Source organism: Crocuta crocuta, unplaced genomic scaffold (assembly GCF_008692635.1).
Source record: "Crocuta crocuta isolate KB4526 unplaced genomic scaffold, BGI_CrCroc_1.0 scaffold246, whole genome shotgun sequence".
NCBI lineage: Eukaryota > Metazoa > Chordata > Mammalia > Carnivora > Hyaenidae > Crocuta > Crocuta crocuta.
This window is the reverse complement of record NW_027531902.1, coordinates 1,870,316-1,895,134: the sequence shown is the minus strand read 5'-3', so window position 1 is coordinate 1,895,134 and position 24,819 is coordinate 1,870,316. Positions and strand designations below refer to the sequence as shown.

At 45.9% G+C, this 24,819-nt stretch overlaps 1 protein-coding gene across 1 annotated transcript in view; it reads right to left on the bottom strand.

The window, feature by feature from the left end:
- The window catches only part of ALK (ALK receptor tyrosine kinase), a 670,565-nt gene that overhangs the window by 62,985 nt on the left and 582,761 nt on the right, over window positions 1-24,819 (bottom strand). Inside the window, exons 10-11 of the mRNA XM_077774140.1 lie at window positions 17,579-17,673; window positions 17,280-17,408 (exon numbers count right to left, since the gene is read on the bottom strand). Of these exons, the coding sequence (XP_077630266.1) occupies window positions 17,280-17,408; window positions 17,579-17,673 (224 nt within the window). The remainder of the gene's footprint in view (window positions 1-17,279; window positions 17,409-17,578; window positions 17,674-24,819) is intronic.

Below are 24,819 nucleotides of genomic sequence, written 5' to 3'. Positions count from 1 at the left end.
GTTCTTGGATACTGATAATGTTTTTTCCCTTGAAAAACTACATTACTCTATTTTTATCTGGCATAAAGTAGTACTATCAAAAACTCTGATGACAATTTAAATTTTATTCTCTGATAAATCACTTGCTGTTTTTGCTTAGGTGTCCCCCATCCTTCTTTTCTTTTTCTTTAATTTCCAACAATTTTACTAGAATACGCTTTGGTATTGCTCATTCTGGGTCAGTATTCTCAGCAACACAGTGTGGTCTTTTAGCAAGTAGCTTTAATAAGAAAATTTTCCTAGAATTATAACTTTAAGCATTTGTTTTGCTCCCTCTCTCTGATTTTCTTCTTCAGGCTCTCCTGTTATCTGCATGTTGGATCTTCTCTGCCTATCCTGATGTATGTCATCTTTTTGACTTAAAAATTTTTTCTTTTCACCTTCCATTTCTTCTAAGGCATTAACTGGTGTGTTTATTTGCTCTTGCATGCCTTCCAATCTAGTCTTCATTTCTGAAGTTATTTTTTCCTTTTATCTCAAATTCTTTTCTGAGTTCCATTTCATTTTTCATTGTTTGTGGTACTGATTTATGTTATTTTTCATGTCTTATATCATTGTTTTAATGCCAGTTAGCTCATTTGGAAATAGAAGATTACAATTTTGATCTCTTCTGCAGGCATGTCTTTCTGGTATGCTTTCAGTTTTCCATGGAGGTGTTGCTTTGTTCACTATGCTCTCTCAAGATTCTCACTGTAATGTCCATCGATGGATGAATGAACAAAGAAGATGTGGTATGTGTATACACACACACACACACACACACACACACACACACACACAATGGAGTATTACTCAGCAATCAAAAGGAATGAAATCTTACCATTTGCAACTATGTGGTTGGAACTAGAGGGTATTTGCTAAGCAAAGTTAGTCAGAGAAAGACAAATATCATATGACTTCACTCATATGAGGACTTTAAGATACAAAACAGATGAATATAAGGGAATGGAAGCAAAAATAATATAAAAACAAGGAGGGGGGACAAAACAGACTCTTAAATACAGAGAACAAACTGAGGGTTGCTGGAGGGGTTGGGTGGGGGAGGATGGGCTAAATGGGTAGGGGATATTAAGGAAGACACTTGGGATGAGCCCTGGGTGTTACACATAGGGGATGAATCACTGGAATCTACTCCTGAAATCATTCCACTATATGCTAACTAACTTGGATATGAAGTTTTTAAAAAATATATATATTATTAAAGCGTAACAATTTAGGAGTGCCTGGATGGCTCAGTCAGTAGTGCATGTGACTCATGACCTTGGGGTCATGAATTTGAGCCCCAAATTGGGGCTAGAGTTTAATAATAATAATAATAATAATAATAAAACATTATAATTTGAACATATTTTCAACTATACTTAAAGAAGAGATAATCAATGAGGGGTGGGGGGAAGGGGAAAATGGATGATGGGTATTGAAGAGGGCACTTGTTGAAATGAGCACTGGGTGTTGCATGTAAGCAATGAATCACGGGGAAGTACCCCTGAAACCAAGAGCACACTGTATACACTGTATGTTAGCTAACTTGACAATAAATTATATTAAAAAATAAAATAAAATTCTTATTGTAACATGATTGGATTTGGTCTTGATACCTACGCATGTTTACATGAAATTAATTTTCTAGGACTTTAAGCTTTTCTAATTTCACCGAGCTCCCTCTACTCTTTTTTTCATGTTGTGTTGAAAAATATAGTGGTTTGCTTTCAAAAGTTTCTGGCTCATCTCATTCTTTCCATATTTATCTAGACATCCTTTTATTTATTTATTTAGTTTCTATTATTCCTATCCTATTCAATATTCATTTGACATCTAGAAATTTCTTCTCAATGTGGGCCCTTTCCTAGAAAGGAGGCTTGGTGGCTGGGGTGGTCTAGCTCCTTTGAACATTACCATGGGCCCCCTCACACTCACACTGTCCTCCCTGCACCCCCTCCCCATCATTGGACAAAGCCTCTCCCAGATTCAGCAATGGTTTTCAGATTGGCTCTCTTGTCATTTTTAGTAAATATCTGTCAGCCATTTTCTCCTGTTCTCAGGTTTATAAGACAGCCTGTCACTTTCCTCTCCTTTCTTTTGTTCAGATGCTGATATTTTCAGGTCTTATGGTTGTTGTACTTTGTCCTCACTCATTTGTATCTTGAGTATTTTTTAATTAAATATTTTTGTTGTAACTGTCTATGGGTTTTCAGTTTTTAAAAAAAATTTTTTTTTAATGTTTTATTTATTTCTAGGAGAGAGAGAGAGAGACAGTGTGAGCAGGGGAGGGTCAGAGAGAGAGGGAGTCACAGACTCTGAAACAGGCTCCAGGCTCTGAGCTGGCAGTCAGCACAGAGCCCGATGCGGGGCTCGAACCCATGAACCGCGAGATCATGACCTAAGCGAAAGTCAGACGCTTAACCGACTAAGCCACCCAGGCACCCCGGGTTTTCAGTTTTGATATACGGTTGCTCTGCTTTTAGAATTAGAAAGTTAGAGGGGCATCTGGGTGGGTGAGTCGGTTGGGCGTCTGACTTCAGCTCAGGTCGTGATATGGTTTGTGGGTTTGAGCCCCATGTCAAGCTCTGTGCTGACAGCTCAGAGCCTGGAGCCTGCTTCTGATTCTCTGTCTCCCTCTCTCTGCCGCTCCCCAGCTCGTGCTCTGTCTCTCTCTCTCAAAAATAAATAAGCATTAAAAAAATTTAAAAAAAAGAACTAGAGAGTTAGACAACTAAGCTGTTACCACCATCACTGCTATCATCCCAGAATCTTTGAAAACAATTATAATGTAGGAATCACTTGAGGTCACGTGCTATGATTACCCCTTTTATATTATCTATATGGTCAGGTCTCTCACCTGCATTTCTACTTCTGGGCTGTAGGGCTTTTCAGATTGCATACCAGGGATGTCTCCAATGACCATGGCCTAGAACTTGCTGTTATATCATGTTTTGCCTGTGTTGGGGGATACATCCCACTAAGTATAATTTAACTTTTTCTTGATAGTGCCACCCATACCTAACCAGGTGTTTAGGGCTATTTGTCCCTTCATTAAATGGCACCAGTGAGGGGCGCCAGGGTGGCTTAGTCGGTTAAGCATCCGACTTTCGCTTAGGTCATGATCTCGCGGTTCGTGGGTTCGAGCCCCGCGTCGGGCTCTGTGCTGACTGCCAGCTCAGAGCCTGGAGCCTGTTTCGGAGTCTGTGACTCCCTCTCTCTCTGACCCTCCCCTGCTCACGCTCTCTCTCTCTCTCTCTCTCCTAGAAATAAATAAAAATATTAAAAAAAAAGAAAAAAAATAAATGGCACCGGTGATAAATATTTTATACTAATTTACTTTCTTCTCTCTCACTGTCATGTATTTTCTTAGTGTTTTAGCACATCCTCCTATGTTTAATCTTAAGTTTATGCCCAATGTTGGGTAAGGGCATGGGAGTGGTCCTATATCTTTATGTATCAGGCTAAGGGCCAGCTAACTGCAAGAAGCCTTGATTTCACAGTTTTAGAATGTGTTGATATTTGGTGGTTATATTTGGTAGATGGTGGAAGGTCCTGGAAGTCTAACCTCAGGTAAAAAGATGTCACTATGACTTTGAGTGAACAGGGCTAGGAATCATTAGGCCTCCAATGTATTTAATTATAGCACATTTATGTAGCACCTCCATTCTCCAGCAAGTTTAGCTTCTGAAGACCATGTTAGGTCAGTAGCTAGGGAAGGGGGAAGAATCACTTTTATCTTATCAGATAGGCAACCATGTAGAAAAGTTAAATCTTGGGCTAAGTGAGGAGAGGCAGGTCACATTGACTCTACAACATAGTCAGTTTTCAGTGGGTGAATTTTCCATGTTCTAGTTTGCTTCTCACACTGAGTTTGCTTGCATGTTTGCATGGCACAGGCACAAACATGCACCTTTTCACATGCACACTCACATGCCATACAGAAACCCTCACACTTACACCCACACTGCACTCACTCGCACACATACACCACACATGCTCACACTCACACCCACCAAACTCTCACACACTCACGACTTAAACACACACACACCACACACACTCTCCCATGCTCATACTCGTTCATATACTTCACACATACTTGCACTCACACACACCACACACTATACCCACAGTCCCATACAGTTACATGCACCACATACACCACACGCATGACACACACAGCACACACCATCACACTTACCTAATACAACTTCTCACACATCACACTCACACATGGTTACACTCGCACACTCTTACACACACAGATACACACACAACATGTTCATCTGCACAAAGCGTTCTGATCATTTTTCTCATTCTTTTTTGATGATGAGAAATTAGGAGGCAGTAACAATAATTATAACACCAGCCCTGCCTTTTGTGCTAGATATGCTCACACATGGTCTGTTTTTACTTTTACACCGTCATCTCCTTTGCCCCTCACACAGTTCCACTAGACAGGCAGGATGCCTAAAAATGCTGAGGTCTCCCACAGAACAAAGACCAGAGGCCCACTTCCCTCTCTGCTGGGAAGCATCCATCCCTTTGTGGAAGGGAACCTCTGAGCAAGCCATCAACAGGGCAGCAAGTCAGGGCTGTTGAGATAAAAGCTGCTTTCAGGACTGAATTACCCTAAACAGCTCTGACACCCAGCAATCTGAGGGAGTTTTTAATGGTTCCTGTGATGTCTCCTGTGCTGTGTTCTAGCCACCCCCTGCTCCCCGAGGGAAAGTGAGTATCAAATGAGAGAAGAGAAAGGTCACAGGAAAAACACTATCCTGAAAGCATAGCTGTAAAAATTAAGTTAAGGGAGTCCTCGGGGCTAATTTGGTTATTCCCAAGTTGGCCTCAGGCTGGAGTTGTGTTAACAAAGTATTTGATAGGGAGAGGGGTGTCGTGGACTCCCCCAACTGGGGGTTACACTTTACACTTAATGGATTTAGTTTTGAGTTTCAAGTGGGAAGTGGGGGCGGTTCAAACACCAGCCTTGTCACATGCAGGCCTGAAGAGTTATTGATTTCTGCCCTTATCTGTTCTTGTCTGTGGACCGAGGGGAGAGAAAACCATCGTCTGGTGTTTGGCCAGAGAGGTTATGTTGTTAGACCTCGCTGCCGCCTGAGAGACAGCCATGGTGTGGGAGGCCAGAACCTCTCCCTATTGCTTTATTCTTAGTAGTTCTTGCTTATTGTCTGGTTCTAAGTCGTGACAGGTGAAACCCTTACAAAGCCTGATAGATGGACACATGTAGTATAGGCAGCCCAAGTGGCCAAGTGATTTGGAACTAGAAAGAACAAATGTGCTGAGTCTGGGTCTGGGTCTGGGTCCCTCTAAGATGAATTGGAAAACAAAGACACCTGAGGGTGGGGAATACAGATGTCAAGGGCAGAAGGGAAAGTAGTGGTAGAAGAAATAGGGCCAAATGGTGGACCAAAAAAAAAAAAAAAAAAAAAAAAAAAAAAAAAAAAAAAGAAGGCAATGTATCTGAGATGAGAGGACTAGAGAAAAGGAGAGAAGAGATATTTCTCTGTTATTCCTGCTGATGCTGCTGCCATGGTAGCTAGAGATGAGTGCCACAATCAACAAGCATGAGGAAAAGGCCAAGAATATCATAGAGATGTGTGTCTTGACATCATCAGGTACTGAATTAATGACACTAGTCGTATATAAGGCCATTGGACTAATGCAGCAGTCATCTATAAAGAACTTTTTGTTATGGGACTGGACCCTTTCTTGGGCTCCCAGCTATTGTCTCGGTCCTACTTCAATCTGAATGAAGCCCTCTCAGAATCAAGATCTCCCACCTGCTTGTAGTAGAAACACCAGTGACCAGAGACTCCTGCTGCTATCCTCAAAGAGCAATGCTGGCTTAGATAGGGAGTAGGTTTGCAAAGTTTCTTTGGACAATTGTCAATGGCTTTTGGCTTGCCATCCCTCTGGTGAGGAGCCAGGCATCTGGGTCACTCCCATCCCACCTGGCTTGCTCATTCCAGCCATGTTCCCCTTTTTCTACCCATCCTCTGCTGCATCTCTGCACACTTCATGGTCAAGGCCATTAGAGTTTATGAGAGTTATAGCTATGTCTGAGGGTCTTGGAGGTTTCCCAAGGCCATGCCAACCTAAGAATAAAGCATAGGACCTTAATGGTGGTGACAAATAGTACTATCTGATTCTGCTTTGACATACCTTTGAAGGCATCTGAAGTTTTTTCTGTTAACACCCCCACTGTTATGGCACATATGCACATACCACATATGCTCTGCCACTGTCATTTCTGTTCCCTTAACTTGCTTTGATTTCTCTACAAAACACCACTATCTGAAACTATGTCACTTGTACACTTGTTTGTTGTCTGTCACTCTTAGCAGAATATGAACTCTATATAAGCCTAAATAAGACTTAGTTGATTTTTTTCACTGCTTTGCCTCCAGGACCTACAACATCGCCAGTCACATAGGAGGAGGTTAACAAACCTTTGTTGAGTGAAGAACAAAACAATATAGAAAGAAGAGAGTAGACCAAATACTAGCCCCCAAACCTACTTGAGGGGTCAGAAGGAGAAGATCATGCATGCTGAGGGTATGGGGTGTGGTTTGATGGGAACACCATTGGCCCTTTGTGTTCCTGTATTAGAATTAGAGCAATATAGCATAGAAGGATCCAGGGTAGTCCTGGTCATATAAATGGATGTTTGTTGAAAGGTATGTTGTCTCTTATCCGTAACTGCAAAACAGAAAGGGGTAGGGTCCTGAGGGGCCAGCCACCATCTTCACATAGTCATCCACATACATAATCAGCACACACTCATATACATACAACCACACCCATGTTACTGAAATGTAGGGAGCCCTGCAGTCTTTACAAGAATGCTTAAGTCCTACTCCTTAGCAGTGTGGACACCCCATTGATCTGATAGCTGATGGAACCTATCAATTGATAAGCTGAATGAACTAGTTAGTAGATCAAAGTCATAAAGCCAGCTGAGGAAAGGAAATAGTTCTCTTTTTCAGGGAGCTATTCTGAGGCCTGGGGAGTTTTCCTGATTCTGTTAGGTTGCTGGACAAGTGCAAGCCATGATTGTTAACATTAATCCTGGAATAGGATCAATCTGTCAATCACTTAAAAAATAATAATTAAATTAGTAAAATATGCTCACATCATTATGAAGACATTGTCACTATTTACTATAAAAACTAAATCAGACCTCTCAGATCTAATCTCTTGGGATTTGTCTAAAAAACTGTTCCTGGGGAAAGGTCTGGAGTCCCCATTAAGATTAAGATCTTGACAAGCTTTAAAATACTAAAAATACTTTCAATTTTTATTAACGAGTGGGTCTTTTTGGAGCAATCCTCTACGGCCCCACATAAGTCACTTACTTTCCTCAAATGAAGTTTGAGGGTTTCATTTTCAAATTGACGATGAACTGTGTTGGGGGAATTTCTTGGACAAGAGGACTCAAAATGCAAAATACCACCCCCTCTCCCTTTTCCACTTTAAGAGCTCAGAGCTGGGATTTGCTTGAAACTTTTGCAAAAAAATTTCAAGGAAAAATATACCTAGAACACACACTTATGTATAAACAAAGGTGCACAGCTCATAGTTTGGGGAGGAGGAGGATTATAAATACACTGAAAATTTATAAAGGGCAACATATGGAGGGATGAGTAAACTGGCCCAATCTTTTCCATTATGTATTTTAATAATGTTAATAGCAGTATCACAGGATTTTATATCAGTATATTCTTTTGTACCCTTCAAAGGCTGTTAGAAGTGATCTCATTTGCTCACTACAATAGCCTGCTCTGAGAAAGAACTGTGGCAGTTCATTATTATCCCTGCTTTCCACATGAAGGGAAACCTGGGGCCCAGACCCTTTGATTCTCAAATTGCAGAGCTTTTGAGACCTTGGTCTCCAGGAATCTTTGTCAACTCACTTATCATCTTGCACTCAGTAGGTGTTTTGTGAATATTTAAGTGTCTGATAGGTTTGAGATCACTTCTGGGAATCTGCCCATGAGACTCCACAATGAAGTCTCAAAGCTTCCTGGTGATTGAGTGACCTCTGGCACACAAAAGCCCACTGCAGGTAGGCTCTAAGGTAGTCCCCAGGGATCTCTGCATCTTGGTAGTCACCCCTTGCTTTAAACCCTCCCCCCCTCCCCTCTTTGAGTGTGCATGAAACCTGTGCATTGCCTCAAAGCAATAAAATATGATAAAGGTGATGGGATGTCATTTTCATGATTACATAAGATTGTAACTTCCATCTTGCTTACAGACTCTCTCTTTCTCCCTCTCCCTCCTCCTCTCCTCTTCCTAGGCTTCTCCAAGAACTGCCAACAATTGTGTGAACTTGGAATAGAACCTTCCCTGATCGTGCTTTCAGATGAGACTCAGCCTTGGCTAATACCTTGATTGTAACCTTATGGGAAACTATGGAGCAGAGGACCCAGTTGAACCGTGCTTGGTTTCCTGACCTACAGAAACTGATAAAACAAATGTGTGTTGTTTTAAGCTACTGCATTTATGATAATGTGTTATAAAGCAATAAATCACTATCTAGCCACCCCAAAACCCCACCCCAGCACTTTCATCAGCTTCCTCATCTTTTGTGTAAGCACCCAGCATGGAGGGCACTGGCTAGACTCTGTTCTTCCTGGTGCCTTCTCTCTCCATCCTCCTTGACTCAGTGATGGCCAGGGTGATTCCACCTCTTGTTCCTAGATCTTGTTCTTGTGGTCTAGAGTTAGTATTTCAGCCTTTCTCCTCTTAGTTTCTCTGTCCAGCTCTGGGCCCAGATGAATTAAAATAAATCTCTCTGTCCAGGACAACTGAAGCTTTGCTGCAATAAGCAGAAAGCTGAAGAAGCTCCAAGGGGATGTAGGGTTGTTTTGCAGGCTGACCCAGCAAGTCTGGGAGTAGGATGATAATTAAAATGGTCTTTCCCCAAAACAAGTGCTTAATGTATTTGCACTGATGGAGGGGTCTTTTGCGTTCTGCTGGTCTTGGAGCTAAATGATCTTAATCAAGGTGTGCTGAGACCAGAGTTCCTGGATCATTTGTTGTCTCTCATTTATGCAGCCTTTCACTGAAACAAGTGGGAAAAGAGGAACATGTCTTCTCAAGCCATCCAGGAGAGAGAAAGGCAGTGAATCCTCTCCTCTGCTAGCAGGAGTCATGGCCTGGTGTTACAGCATTTTGTCTGTAGCCTTGCCATACTTCCAAATACCATGGAGCATTAGGCTGGGCATTTGTGAGGTATTTTTGAGCCTGTCAGAGCTGGATAATGCTGTGCTAGTTCTCTAGGGGGCCCAGGACTGGGAAGTTCTGAAGTAACAATATTGATTCTCCCCTTTCTCAAAGGACACTAGATTTCTTTTCAAAAGTGGTGATCAGTCGAATATAATTAGCAGTGCACCAATCTTGGATGAAGACCTGCTCAGCATCCAGCACAGGGTGAAGCCAGAATCATGGAGCTGGCGGTGGGAGGGGGGTGCAGGGAACCTGTCCTAATTCCAGATGCCATCAGAATTGGAAATGGAACTGGAATTTCTCTTGTGCTGAGATAGCCGTGGTTTCATATCAGGCTTATGTGAACCTGGCTCTGGGTGGTGCATTTTTCAAGAGTGGCGCTTCAGCTCACTCCCAGCTGCAGGCCCCACAGCACCCAGCACGGGGCTTGGCGCAGAGCAGGCAGAGAGCACGTGCTTGTTAAGCTTGTTGAATTGAACTCAGCCCTACATGATTTTTTTTTTCTTTTAGGATTGGGATTTAGGGAATTATAGAAGCACACTGACTAGAAAGTAATGATGTTTTCTGTGTTGAATGCTGAGTGAATCTCCTGAGTGGAAAGAGAAAACTGGTCGATCTGGATATAGCAAGAGCTTTTCCCTTGCCGCGATCAGTGGTTGGGTGGTTTTTGGGATTGCTCCCAGTGGGCATGGGGTTAGAGCGGGGAGACTTTGGAGTGAGCCAGCTGGAGTCTGGATCCTGGCTCTGTATGTGATGGGTGGGACAAGTCATACAACCTTGTCTTACATCTGAAATGAGAAAACAGTGATGGCTCATACAGCTCACTTTGTGTCCTGCTCTCCTTTCAGCCTGTGACATGCCTTCACTCATGTAATCCTTTTATCGAGCTTATGAAAGCTTATGAAATGTAAGCACTAATAATGTAAGCATTTTTTTTTATGGCACAGGAAAACAAAGGCATGGAAAGGAGAAGGGAGTAACTTAAAGTAAGTGACATAGCTGGGACTTGAACACAGGTAGTCAGTGCTCTTGAAGAGCATGCCAGACTCAAAAATGGGTGACATGGCATGGGAGGTGCAGGCCTCTAGTCATGGAATGAATGAGTCATGGGGATGGGATGTACAGCAGGGGGAATATAATCAGTGGTGTTGTAACAGTGTTCCATGCTGCCAGATGGCAGATACACTTGTGGTGAGCACAGCATCACGTATGGACGTGCTGAATCACGATGCTGTACGCCTGAAACTTATGTAACATTGGGTGTCGAGTATACTTCAATAAAAAACAAGCAAATAAACAAACAAAAACCTATGGCATACTGCTTCCTGATAGTGATGTCTATCCTCCGGGAGCCTGTAAAGACCGAATGAACGATGCTGAGCGTGCCTAGTAACGGTATAGATTAAAGGAGGCAGGCTGCCAGGAAGCCATTGCTGGTGGGGGCTCTGTAGGGTAGCAAGCCTCCTACTCAGCCTTCCGCTCCACACTGCACCGTCACCAGGTCCCCGTGCAAGCAACTTTCTCTCCCTTGGCAACCACGCAGGCCACCTCTTGGGGATGCTGACTGGGTCTCCAAAGTACAAAACCTCTTGTACTGGAAGAGACTCTTTAACGTCAGTAATGGGGATCATGAATCACGGATTAGTTCCACGCCACATCTCTTCCCAGAGCACAGCCGTATTAGCTCCCAGGGAAGGCAGACACTCTCAGATGAAGAGTGACATTGTAACTGGGAGGGCACTGAACCTGCTGCGGTGACTGGAGGCCCACAAACCTTGTAAAGGCTGGTGCTTCCTGCGTCATCACTAGTTCCCTTGCTATAAATAGGTGATAATCTAAATTTAGGAAAATAAGAAGGAACACAGCACTTGGTTAAAAAGCAGGCCAGCTGAACAGGAACATGGCCAGCCCCAAGGATTGTATCGATGGCCCCACGCCTGCCCAAGTCATAAGGAATTGCTCCCCCCAGTTGAATGAATGCTGACTAACTGCCTTCCATGTGCACTGACTGGGGAGGGGGGAGGGGGTTTGCACAGAGGGATGCCAATTAGCTGCAATTATCGGCTTTCTTACGTGTCTGTGGGTACATTGTGTGCCTAGTGTGCTGTTTTGAGTATCAGGAAGATGCAGATGTGCTCTGTCTAAGCAAAAGCACTAGAAACTGAGTTTTTCAGAGAAGAGATTCTTCTAGAAGACTAGTCAACAGTAGGATTCCTTTAGGATTTATTACAACTTACCCTTCCACACGTTACCTGGCTTAGAAAATTTAATTTTTCTATATGATTGAAAAACAAGAGACCATGTTCTTCAGCCTCTTTCACAAGTAGTATAATTTAAGGCAAGTTACTTACCCTCTGTGGGCCAATTTCCTCATCTGTAAAAGGGGGATCATATTATAGTACCAACTAATGAAACACTGCATATAGAAGAGCCCAGTACAGTTCCTGACACCCAGCACTGCCCTGTGACTGATGTTTTTCAGGTGTAAAGAGGTGAAGACAAAATGCAAGCCTTTGCGGGTTGAGAGATAAAAACTTAAAAGTATGCCACGTGACTGTGACACTTTGCCAGTGTCTTACCATCTCTAGCCCTGGGCTCCTCATCTGTTTAAAAGAGGCTGCTCTTTTAAAAGAGGGCTGTTAAACTTTGTTTCACATCAGGCTTTTCTTGAGAGTTCGGTTAAAGATTCAGAGTGTGAGCTCTTTTTTCCTAGACATCCAGATTCCACAAGTCCTGGTCCACAAGACCAGGAAGCTTCATTTTTAATGAGCAGCACCTCTGGGTCCTCCCTCCCCTGGCAAGATGATCAGAAGCAGGTGGTGTGAGGATGCACTTGGAGAAACCCTGGGGTGGATCTGGTCCCTGTCGTGCCCAGGAAGTCCCAGATTCTATCACTGTGCATTTCTGGGGAAAGCTGTTAACGATGCGATGAACCCAAGAGTCCAATCTGGGTTCTACCGGGGTGGGTGGGGCTCCCTGGGACTTCTATCCTGACTTGTTTCCTGTCCTCCCAGTGCCTTGGGGGCCCCTGCCTCCAAACTGGCACATGGTAAAGAGCTAAGGCGAAAGTAGGGACCCCAGCTTCCTCACTACCCCCAAGCCAGCAGGTGCCGGTAAGCAACAGGATGAAAGGATTTGTTTGGAACTGGATTAGGATACATTTATTTGTTCAGGAGCTAGGTGAGTCCTGACTATTAGGGTGTGCCACTGAAGTGAGCCTGGCCGCGCCTGCAGAGCCTGAGCACAGATGGCTCTGGTGGACATGAGAAGACAGGTTGCGAGTGAGGGGGCCAGGCCCTGGGAAGCCTGCCTTGCCACAATGCCGTCATCCCCAGAAGGGCATGCTTGGATCATAATGGCTCTGGCTACAAATTCTATTAAGTCTAATAGTTGTTCTGTGGTGAATGGATAATGCATTTAGCAGAAATAGACTCAATCAATTTATATAAAACACATAAAACTTTCTCATTGAAATTGGCATCTGTTCTTGAATCATAGGAGCGTGTGTGGAAATGGACAGTCTGTTACCCTTTCTTCTGGGCACATTAGCAGCGCTGTGGGTTAATTGGAGAGACAGGCCAAGAAAGCTCTGGCTCCCTCAGCCCGCATCCCTTCTTCCTTTAGAACTATGGGCTGGTGATGGGGAGGGACCTGAAGAGTTTACTTCAAATCTTGAGGTTTTTTTTTTTTTTTAAAGTTTATTTTTGAGAGGGAGAGAGAGAGAGGGAGCAAGCAGTGAGAGAGGGAGACACAGAATCTGAAGCAGGTTCCAGGCTCTGAGCTGTCAGCACAGAGCCAGATGCGGGGCTTAAACTCATGAACCATGAGATCATGACCTGAGCCAAAATTGGATGCTTAACCAATTGAACCACTCAAATGCCCCCAAACCTTGAGTTTTGAAGCAGTTTTCAGGGTGCCTGGGTGGCTCAGTCAGTTAAGTGTCTGACACCCACCCTGGTCATGATTTCACAGTTCGTGAGTTCAAGCCCCACATCTGTGCTGATGTCAGAGAGCCCACTTTGGATCCTCTGCCCTTTCTTTCTCTCTGCCCCTCTGCCACTAGAGCATGCTCTCGCTTTCACTCTCTCTCTCTCTGTGTCTCTCTCATTCTCTCTCAAAAATTAAAAAAAAAAAAAGAGAGAAACATTTTCTTGCCTTTGCCTGTGTTGACATTAGCCCCTCTCCTCTGAGCTCTGCTACTTGTGGGTTTGCTGACATGTCCCAGCTGTTAGATGAGGAGAGAGAAGCCTGTGCAGAGATGGGACACACCTTTGGACCATGGCTTACTAGCACAGACCTGCCAAGGCTGTGCACAGTTTCTGACTCCTGGTCCAGTGCTCTCTTCATGATCCTACCCAGTTCTAATTGTCTCTCAGCCCCCACTCTTTGGCAAGAGACATCTACTGAGAAAACAGTAAACCAACTGTCACTATACAATTCACAGGCAAGGCTGTGATTTGATGCTAAGGCTTCATGAGTTACAGATACCTGTGGGCTGGGCCCATGGTTTGGGCAGATTGTTACATAAACTGAGCTGATTCCTTCTTGCCCTCCTATACAACATGTGAGCTCATGAGAGAATGACAGAGGGGTGAGAAAGCTGAGGCAGGATCACTGGGCCTTGGGGGTCCTTCCTGTCCTTATCTGGGCTTTAGGGGTGGGTGGCAGAGCCTCTTGCATAGTCATTACTGCCTAGAGAGAGAGAGAGAAAAAGACAGAGAGAGAGAGAGAAAGAGAGAGAGAGAAACTCTGCAGCCCTGTGATTGCATTATCCCAACCATTTGGTTAGTGTAATTGTATGTGCAAAGCTGACAAATGTAATTTCCCCAGACTTAATACTCACCCCATTTTCTCTCTGAGTTTCTTCATCTGATTAGCTAAAGTGACTCAAGCTTCCGAGAAAGCTTCGGGAAGCACCTGGACTGGCTTTTCCCTGACTAGGTGCTCCAGTGGCTCAGCTCATGGGCTTAGGGGTGAGACCACCCCCAAATCCGGAGGTGAGGCCCTCATCATGGGGCTGACTTAGGGGATGTGCAGAGTGTTTGGGGAAACCTGGACATTTTGTGAGTACCTGTTTTCAAAAGGCCCAATGTGACCTTTGTGTTTCTAGGAGGTGCTCTCACATCTGCCAGGAGGAGAGCTGAGAGGCCAGCAGCCGCCCTTGTTCTAGCCCAGCGAAAACTGACAGTGCTGAACTTTGGGAAGACAATCTTGTTATTTTGTCTCCTCCATCCTTTGTTGGAAGGTTGGGGGCTGACTTGTTTACTGGACATGCAGGCAGGGACTTTCGTCTGGGGTGTTCTCCTGCTCTCTTCCATTTTTAGTGTTTATCTCTGGACACGGACACCTAAAGTAGCATAGTTGGCTGAAAGAACATAGATTTTGGGGTCACATCTTGGCTCCATTCCTTATCAGCTGTGGGGCTCATTCCTCTAGACTATCTTCTCATCCCACAGTGGTAATGACCGCAGCTACCCGTGGCCAGAGTGAGGACTGGATGGATTGGTGTGTGAAACAGCCCAGCCCAGCCCAGGTCAGGCAGGCTCCTTGATTGCTCCTTCCCTTCCTTCCCCTTCCCAGCACATCCCTCCCTCCTTCTCCGGAGGCCCTCTCAGTCTGGTTAAGCTTCACCTCGCAAGCCATGACCCAATGGTTCACAGGACACCCCCTCCTTTTCCACCTGTGCTCTCCTCTTCTAGACTGGGGGTTCTTGGAGTGCTGGACTGGGTCGTGGTCTGCTCAGTATCTCTGAGCACATAACTGGCACAGAGGAAGTGTGTAAGGGCTGTGGTTGGGTCTAGATGAAAGCCAGGTGAGGGAGGGACTCAGCATGGACTTGGGTGCCCATTCTCCCTGACCACGAGGCTGAGTCCTGGCCAAGTGCCGCTTCAGGGGGCATGGTGGATGTTGTCCTGTGTTGGTGGGGCAGGGCCACCCTGCTCATCCTTCTTCTGATGAATCAGAGACACCCCCACCACACACTGCTAGGGGTGGGTGACAGGGTGGGACTGCAGCATCTGTCAGCAGGGGTAGGGGTCGGGAGCCTGCCTCAGCTTCTCCCCCCCTGCTTGCTCCCCAATGTGAGAGCCGGTTCCTGGGAAAACACTGCCTCTGTGTCTAGTTCTCTAAAGCCCTTCCAAGGAGCCATCTCGGCTGCTTGTGGATATATTTGCCTCAATGTTCTCTTCTCTTGCAGTTGGGGTCATTCTGGCAGGGGGTCTGGAGACAGAATGCTGACCCACAGGCACCTGCCTGTCCTTCCTGCTCTGAGGTTGGGCTGGGCAGCAGAGGAAGCTCCAGCCTCTCAGGCAACCACTCGCTTCTGATTTTAGTCGGAGGTTGCAGGTAGCATTGCTGCTTTCCAGCCACCACATGCTTTCATTAGTCTGAGTGGCCACTGGGCAGACCCTCATCAATGAGCCTTTTAGGGGCAGTGGGGATTATACGGCAATAAACTGGGGAGGCAGGCAGGGTGGATGGCTGCTCCTAAGTGCTCGCTGTAGGGGAGCGGGCTGCCAACATCTGAGATCTGAGAACTGAGCTCAAGCCTGAAGTGCCCCCGGGTCAATCAATACATGTTTCCAGAGTCCCTGCCATGTAATCAGTGCTAGTGGACAGACAGGCCGGGGGCTTGCCACCATGTTTGCTGAATGTGTCCTGAATTTATGGTCGGGAGGCAGTGACTGACTAGGGGCCTGGGAGTTCTGGAGCTCAGTCCCTGGGGTGGGACAGTGGGGAGAGGCGTTGAATGATCAACAGAAGGCCGCCTCCCTCACGTTAGCCCGTTTCATGAATGATGGTGCGGCAGAGTTAGGAAACAGAGAGAGGTGGCAGGTTCCCTTTCATGCGGGAAAATGAAAAGGTGTTTTGAGGTTTTAGTTAAAGGTGAAGGGAAGAGAGGGGAGAGATGAAGGGAAAAGCCCAGGTCTGGCCCCTGGGTTAGATCAGGCAGGAATTGGGGACAGAGAGAGCTCTACCTGGGGTGGCTCTTCAGGGCAGAGAAAGGATGAGATGTCTTTGCTTCAAAGATGAAGCAAAGCTGATGTTTATGTAATAAGTTGAGAGTCAGTGAAGTTAGTGTGAAGGTATAAGCCTCTAATTCTTTTTTTGTACTTTGTACTCAACAAGGATTTCACGTTATAAGTAGAAATTTTAAACATTTATCATTAACTATTGTTATTTTAATAAAGTGACCTTTTATAGAAAAAAGAGTGTGGCAGACAGGCCTGTACACCTACTTCTCCAGGTTACTCACGCTACTCCCATACCCAGGCACCTACACCACGGCCACCCTGGGGGAACCCCTTGACCTGCTGGTGTCTGGCCAGGGGCTTCTCAGCTCTGGGGTGAGGCTCATAGGTCTGATAACTGCCAAGGAACATCATGCCAGGTTTGGAGATTGAGTCTAAGAGACTTCCTCCTGGTACAAAGAGTAGCTGAGAAGTCCCACCATGGTTTAGGGCCAGAGGCGGAAGAGGCCTGGGTTCGAATCAGTATGAGTCTTCATGAGAAGTCTTACAGCCCAGAAGATGCTGAATCAAACAGCTTTGGAGGGGAGCCATGCTTTGGGGAAATGTGTTGAACCTGAAGCTTTCGGGTCTTTACTCATAATGGGCTAGCCTGTCTTTGTGCAACAAATAACGTTGGCTTTGGGCCCAGCCTTCTTTATGAGGGGAAGAAATCTGATGTAGGGTTTGCTTTGTTCAGTGAATGGGGAGTGCTTTCAAGGGAGGAGAGGACACCAGCTTGGTTCTCCTTTGTTGGTGCCCGGGTTGGTGCTCCAGTTACCCCTTTGCACAACTTCTAGATGCTCCAATAGGCGAGGCAATAAGAGACCCAAACAGCACCCTCTTGGAGCCCACAGCCAGGGTTTAGGTTCTATTTCTTTTAAAGCTTGACTATTTTATTCTTTAAACACCACTCCCCACTGCAATCACCGCATCGTATCTCTCTTCTGCCTTTTGCAACAAAAAATTTACTTTACTCACATTTGTAAGTTGAACCCTTACCTGTAGGATCAAAGATGGGGATCTCTCTTGGTGTACTTTCCCAGGGCTTCGGCTCCTTGTGTGGGTTTCTCTCAAACAGATTTCTTGATTTGGGTGCTGTATCCTGTGGCACCTTGTCCTCCCCACTAACTAGAATAGAGAAGACCCATGTGCTGAGTTAGGTGAGCCTCTGTTTAAGAGAGACAGATGTGTATGCCCCAGGGAAGGTGGGAGAGGCAGGTGGTCTTAGGTTAAGGAGGGGTAGTAAGGTTCAGGGTAGTCTGGGTCAAGGACAAGTGCAAGGGACAGGGTGAACTCACTGGTGAGGTAGCAGTCCAGGCTGATGGAGATATTGTCAAAAGCCACGGTGGCTCTGGATCCTTGCCCCCACCACGCAACAATCTGCAGCCAGAACCTGTATGTGTGTCAAGAGGAGTGTGTGTAAGGAACAGCCTGGGTTGGTCATTTCTCAGGATTCAGCATCTGGTGAATGTGTGCCAATACCTGGCTTATTACTGTGGTTTTTATCCGCCTTACCTAATCTCAGAGCAGTTGTGAGAGGGGAGCAGTCCACAGCTCCCCCTCCTTCTCCAGCATGAGTATTTCCCTTTCTAAGGGATTGTTCCATATGTTAATCCAGTTTAGAGTCTGGGGCTTGGGTCTAGGACTCCCTGAAACTCCGAGGAGAAGTCTTTCACTTTTGGGGCATGGAGAGTTGGGCAGAAATGAGTGGGCTTGACAGTCAGTGGGTACTCCCTGGTAAAGCTGAAGTCATTATTAAAATACTAAAATGCGGGGCGCCTGGGTGGCTTAGTCGGTTAAGCGTCTGACTTTCGCTTAGGTCATGATCTCGCGGTTTGTGGGTTCGAGCCCCGCGTCGGGCTCTGTGCTGACTGCCAGCTCAGAGCCTGGAGCCTGTTTCAGTCTGTGACTCCCTCTCTCTCTGACCCTCCCCAGCTCACGCTGTCTCTCTCTCTCTCTCTCTCCTAGAAATAAATAAAAAAAAAATATTAAAAAAAAAATCACTTAAAAAAAAAAATACTAAAATGCTTCTGTACCAACTGATGAAAACCCATTGTCCCCCAAGTGTCCCATGCTTGTTGCCTCAGGTAGCCTGGCTCCTGCCCTGGTACCCTATTTTTTCACATTATCCAGCAACCAGAAGTTTAACCCAGTCAGGGGACCTCAAGGATCTGACGTCTCATCCAGCATCAGTCTCCATTGGGGTTGGTGTGTGCAGTGCCTGACCCGTTTTTAAATATTAAATAATTTGACTATGATTCCTTGGAGTTTGTAACCAATACAGAGTGGGCTGTAAGTATTAACAGGAAACCCATCAAGGTTTCTTCACAGAGAAGGTAGCATTTAAGTTGGTTTCGAAAGAAGGCGAGGACTTGGGGATGTGGATGAGGGGCTGGGGACAGTGAGGAGAGGGCATCTGTGGCAGAGGAAGTAGAGTGAGGGATGTCTCAGAGCAGGGCAGAGCCCCTGTGGCTCACGTGTGAGGGGTGTGGAAGGACACAAAGACAGTGAGAGCCACGTGTGAATCACACACCCGCATCAGGCTTCTCCATGAGCCTTGGCAAGGTCATAGTTGCCTCAGATTTCCCCAGGGGACACGGTCTGTGGATGAGCTCCCAGCTCAAGCATGTGTAAGTGGGACACAGCCAGGCCTAGATTCTCAGGTGGCCAACAGGGGTCTTAACACTGTCATCCTGTTCTATTTACAGCAGTTGCCAGCATTAGAGAGATGCAGCTCGCAGGCAGTAAGAGAACAGGTGCATAGAGCCACTTGGGGATGGTGACTGGAAAGGATCATGTTCCCAGGTGGAACAGCAGTGGATAAGGGCCCCACAGCCCACCATCTCCTGGGTCACCATCTCCTCTCTGGGTCACCATCTCTGAATCTGTCATCCACAGGCCGAGGAGCTGAGTATGATGGGGATGGCTTCCAGGAGGCTGTGGGTGCCTGAGCAGATAAATTACATGTGTGCACCCACTGAGTGTGGGAGACAGGGACAAAATCCCTGTTTTGCCCTAACAGGGTCCTTCCAGGGAGGCTGCATGGCCCCCGTCCCCTCTCTACTCTCCCTCCTGTCTCTCTGCCGTCCTTCCTCATTACTGAGAGGTTAGGGCTGCAAGGTTCTCAACCAGCCACGGGGCCTCTTAGCATGGAAGGCATGATGCACGCTGGGGATGGAATGGTTTCTAAATAGAAGAGTTTCTAAAGTGCTCTGCAAGGCAACGGCAGTGGCAGCTGCTGTTTAAAAGAGTTTGATTGACACCGGGAATTGCACATATTTTGAGTCAGAAACACCCCTAACAATCAGGGAAGACTCAATCAGATGTCGAATCAGATGTAAACATGCAATGCAGCCTCTGTCCACCCAAAAGGCCACAGTGCCAGCCCTTCCCCAAATGCTCCAGACTCCTGAGGCTGCAGGGAAGGGACAGGGGGAACAAAGGTGGTTTATGCTGAGGTGTGGGGAGGGCAGCGGTGAAGCAGAGGCAGTTTGGGAATGGGGTTAGGGGATGGTGGGTATTGGGGCAGGGAGGGGACAGCAGAACCAATCTGGGACTTTCTTTTCTGTGGGGTCATTTGCCAAGAGGCCAGATGGCCATCGGGGCAACTCAGATCCAGGATTCTCTGGTTGGATGGTACTTGGTTATGTGTCTTTAGCTGAACTTCCTGTGAAGAAAAGATTGTTCCTGGCTCTGCTCCCCACTTCCTGCTGAAGATGTGTGAGACCTTCTCAAGGCTCTCAGTCTTTCTGGTGCAACCAGTCTTTCCTGTTGTGTTTCCACAAAAGCACAGATACTTAGTCACTCTCCAGAGTCAGCTGTGGCCTCAGGTCTGGAGTTCTAGCATATACCATATGGACTGCTTTGGGAATGAGGGGAAGTTCCATGTATCAGGTGGACTACTCTGGGTCGATGGGAAGGTAAGGTCCGTGCCACATGACTGCCAGGATTATGGGGGCCAGGTGGTTCTAACAAACATATAGGTATTCCACTGCCCTTATCCCAACCTTAGCTCTGTATGGAGAAAGAAATTCAAGCCTCCATGGCTAGAAGAGCTTAGCCCTCCTTCTTCATGGGCAGCCCGGTCAAGGAGAAGGGCAAAGCCAGCTCTTTGGGGCTCCTCCAGCTCCATCACTGATCTGTGCTATTTAACAACGTGGCAGCTGAGCTCTTTCTAGCCTTAGCATGGATTTCTCTTCTCTCAATAGTTCACACCTGCTCAGCTCTTTCAGTTTCTCCAAAGATGATATTTTTGATTGCATGGGTTATTGTTCTCTCTCTCTCTCTCTCTCTCTCTCTCTCTCTCTCTCTTTCCCAGCTGGTGGGGTTTGGAGCTCGTCGATACAACAGACTTGGCTAGAGATCTTGATTGGAGCCTGTCTTTGCCTAGAGAATGCACCCCTTGACTTTGTCTTGCTCAGCTTTACAGAGAGGCCTGTTAAAAATTGGCTCTGGGGGATCTTGGGAGGTGGCCTCTGGGGCAGTGGGCCAGATTTAGAGAGGATGGCCTTGAAATTGGGTGTCTGTCTCCCAGACTCCCCGGGCAGATCTTTGCATAGGAAATGCTGAAGCTGCTTATGTAGAGCTCAGAAAACGCGCAGCCTCATTCAGACAACAGACTGTTAATGGACAGTGAATATAGTGCCTTATTTGCCACCCTGCCAGCCTTAGGGATTGACAAACCTAATTAAGTTCACTTAATGATTTTAAGTAGCTGACAAAAAGGTGTGCATCTGAATGTGGACTGAGGGAATAGCAATGCTTTAGAGAGAGAGCAAGAAAGAATGGCCGGCTTGGGTAAAAAGCATTTATTTAACGGATGGGCACCGCGTCTCAGATTCCTCTGGACTATTTAGTGGGCTCGGAAGAGGGGGAGCATTCTGCATCCCTTTTCGCAGCTGGGGCTTGTCTGGGCCCTGGCTGCTTAGGAGAGAGCTGGCAGATACTGCTGAGGAAAAATGCTTTCTCCAGTTTCTCACTGCGCACTTGATTTGCTCGGCAAAAGTCTTCTAAAATGGACTGTCACAAAGCTCGGGTCGCGGTACGCATTTCTATTAGAATAATGTATGTGATGAAAAAGCCCTGCCGCATCCATCCTATTATCTGCATAATTGACTTCAGTTACCAGGTGAAGAGGAGGGGCCGATGGCCAGCTTTGGGTTTCTGGGACCAGCCTGGCTGGGATCAACATGGCCAGGGCTAGACATGTGTGCCCTGCCTGACTCTAGAAGTCTTTGGCTCTGGTACAGTAAAGTGGGCCTGGGCATTAAAGGCCAGACTCAATAGTTGGGAGCACCCTCTCTTCCTGCTCAGCCCCAACTCTCAGAAGTAATTTACCATCTTCTGATTTGCCTCTGGGCATAATGACACCAAGAACAGTGAGGAAAAGTCTATACAGAGTGATTCCAAGGTTGCCAAGGGCCATAGAGATCTTTCACAATGAATTGGCTTCCGTGAGGGAGCCCTTTGTGGTAGAATAGGGGAGAAAATGAGGTTTCAGCCAAGCTGAGCAAGCACGGAGAATCACTCACACTCTTCAACAATCTCAGTCCCAGGCTTCTAGGCACTGGCTGTCTATGACTAATAGTTCCGGTTCCCACATTTGCCCTGGCATGCCACCAATCTGAAAGGCCTCCTGCCACAAGGGTGTTCCACCAGACTTCAGGATGGGGAGAAACCCTTCTCTGACAAGTTCATTTTGATCTCTCATTTTCTCTTTCTGGGTCATGTATATTAAGCTCTGTCTGGGCCCCAAGAGCAACCGGGCGCCTAAAGGGCTGTCCAGAGCTAGAAGAAACCTGCACCCAGTCTTCTTGAGAGACTGGGAAGTCCACTCCACCTTTCTCAGGACAGAGACATTTCTAACACTGGCCTCTTCCTCTTCTCTTTGCTGCTGTGTCAGCTTATGGTTTTGAGAGCTGAGGTAATGCCAGAGATGGGGTGCCCTACGTGGTGAGAAGACACAGGAAGAGGGTGGTTGCTGGTTTCTTTCTATCCTGACAGAAATATCTTTTTGAGGCTGAATTATCAGCTTTCTCTGCTTGGTGAGGGCTAAGTTTCAAAAGGTAGAGTGGAGTGAAGTCTGGGCTACATACTTAGTAGGACTCTTGGCAAGTCACTGAAATTTGTTAGGCACTGTCTTTTTATTTTATTTTAAGAAGTTTATTTATTTATTTATTTTGAGAGAGAGAAAGAGAGAGAATTCTAAGCAGGCTCTGAACTGTTAGCACATAGCCCAACATGAGGCTGGATCCTACAAAATGTGAGATCATGACCTGAGCCGAGATAGAGTTGCACTTAACCAACTAAACCACCCAGGCACCCCGGCACCATCTTGGCTTTTTAAAAAAAATCTATGTAGTGTGAGTATTTTCACAGTAATTTACTGTGAAAGCTTTTCTTTAGCATGGGAGATTCTAATTCATTGGTCCTCTTATATACTTATTTTTAGAAATCTGTGCTTCCTCAGGTAGTGTTATAAATTCCATATCTCCCCCTCTGGCTTTGAGCAAAGATTATTTGAGCACCTATTATGAGTTTAGGCACTGTGTCTACAGCTGGGAATATAGAGATGCACAAGACATTGACCTTGACCTTGAGGAATTCAGATGATTTGTGATTCATATTATTCAGTGACTAGGAGATTTCTAAACACCTTTTTAGTTCTGCCCCCATAGAGCTAGAATGTACAACCTGGGGAAACATTGTATCTGAGTAATGAGAGAGAACTCAAGAAAGATTTTGAAGAACTGAATGCCTAGAATAGTGGTAGGGCTTTGGACAGAAGAATCACACAGGAGGGGCATATTGAAGGTGTGGGCAGAATGCCAATCAGGCAGCTGGAAACCCGGGGATGGGACTCAGGTGAGATAAAGACTATGTGTCACCTACACAGAGGTGAGACTGGAAGTGGTGAATGCCAGTGAGGTCCTAGAGAGAAGCAATGTATAGACCTGGATCCTGCTTTACTTCAAATATCAGCAGCCCAGTTATCCCCTAAATTCCAAACTTTGTGCTTGGGTAGAGAAGGGCAGAGAACATAGGTTTACGTTTTCAGAGGCACTAAGAGTTATGAAAAACATGTGCATCTGTTGACTTGTAAATTGAGCTGTGGATATTACCAAGAAAATCTTGAGCCAATCCAAAGGGGTTCTAAAGGGGTTCACTTATTGCCATTTTGAGCGACTACTTCTTAAAACCAGACTCACAGGCAGGATCTGTCTCACTGCTTTGCACTCCTGATTATGGAAACTTAGCAATCAAAAGCAACAACTTGTCCCAAGTGTCACAGTAAATCAGTGTTAGAAATAGGATTTAAAGCTCAGAATTGCTAATCTACTCTTTGCTCCAGTGATCTGGGATATTTTCTGAGAAAGAAACAGGGCCAGATCCTTTCAGAGTTATGAATGTTTGATTTGTATATATCTATGCCTGGCTGCACATTGCATTGCTGAGCCACCAGCCACATTTCTTCCACTCTTCTCAGAAGGCCAGCCCAAGGCTGTCCTGGGCTATTTGTGTCATTTGGAAGGTGGCAGCAGACTAGGCCTCTTCTCCGCCTGCCCTTCTTCCCCCTTTCTGAGCCCTACTTCCAGTCTCAGAGCATTTCACATTTGGTCCCTCATAGAGCCTTCAATAGTCTCCTTGCTCTGGTTTCCCATTCTCCAGCCCATCTCTGTGCTCAATAGCTATTACCCACAGTGCAGAGTCCAAAATATGTGGCCTAATATCCATGCTTACCTTCTCCCAAGGAGATTGCTCAGAATTCTCTGATACGACCTAGTTGGCTGTTCTTGCACCCACTTAAAACATTCTTGCTTATAAGCCTCCATTCATCCTGATGGCCTTCTTTGGAATACTCTTTTTCCTTTCCCACCTCAGGAAGATCTAAATTTTCCTCAGGGCCCACCATCTTATGAGAATTTGTGTTCTCCATTTTTCTCCCCTGACATAGAGGTCACTGTGCCATCCGAACACAGGCCACGCTGTCAGACTCTGCATAATACTTCATGTGTTGCTGTTTGCCTCTCAGTGCATATGCTCTGTGTCTCCCCCTGTCTCCTAGCATGCAGAGATTGGCAAGAGGTTGGGTCATACACCCCTTTCCATCCTCTGTGCTTGATGGGGGCTTAAAATGTGTTTCCTGACGATGTGACAATGACACTTTCCTGTGAGAGGGCAATTCCCTGTCTTGCCCACAAGACATCTGAATCTGACATTTTGTGTCAGTGACTTCCAAATGTGGTCAAATATTAAAATTCCTTTCAGAAAGGAGAAATTCAGTGAGAGAAATCCTGGGATGATTTCTGCCAAAAAGTAAGGTTTTGCTACATCATAAAATTTTGGGAATGAAACATTTATGCTTTAGAATAAGATCCCGGAATTGATTTCAGCCTTGAATTATGAAGGTTCTAGGGGAAGACTAATCAATGGTCAGAGCAGCTAAATAAGGAATTGGTATTCTCAAGTGACACTCTGATAGATACCCAGCGACAGGGGCTGTATTCCTTGGCTTATTTGATGATACATCATCCTCCCC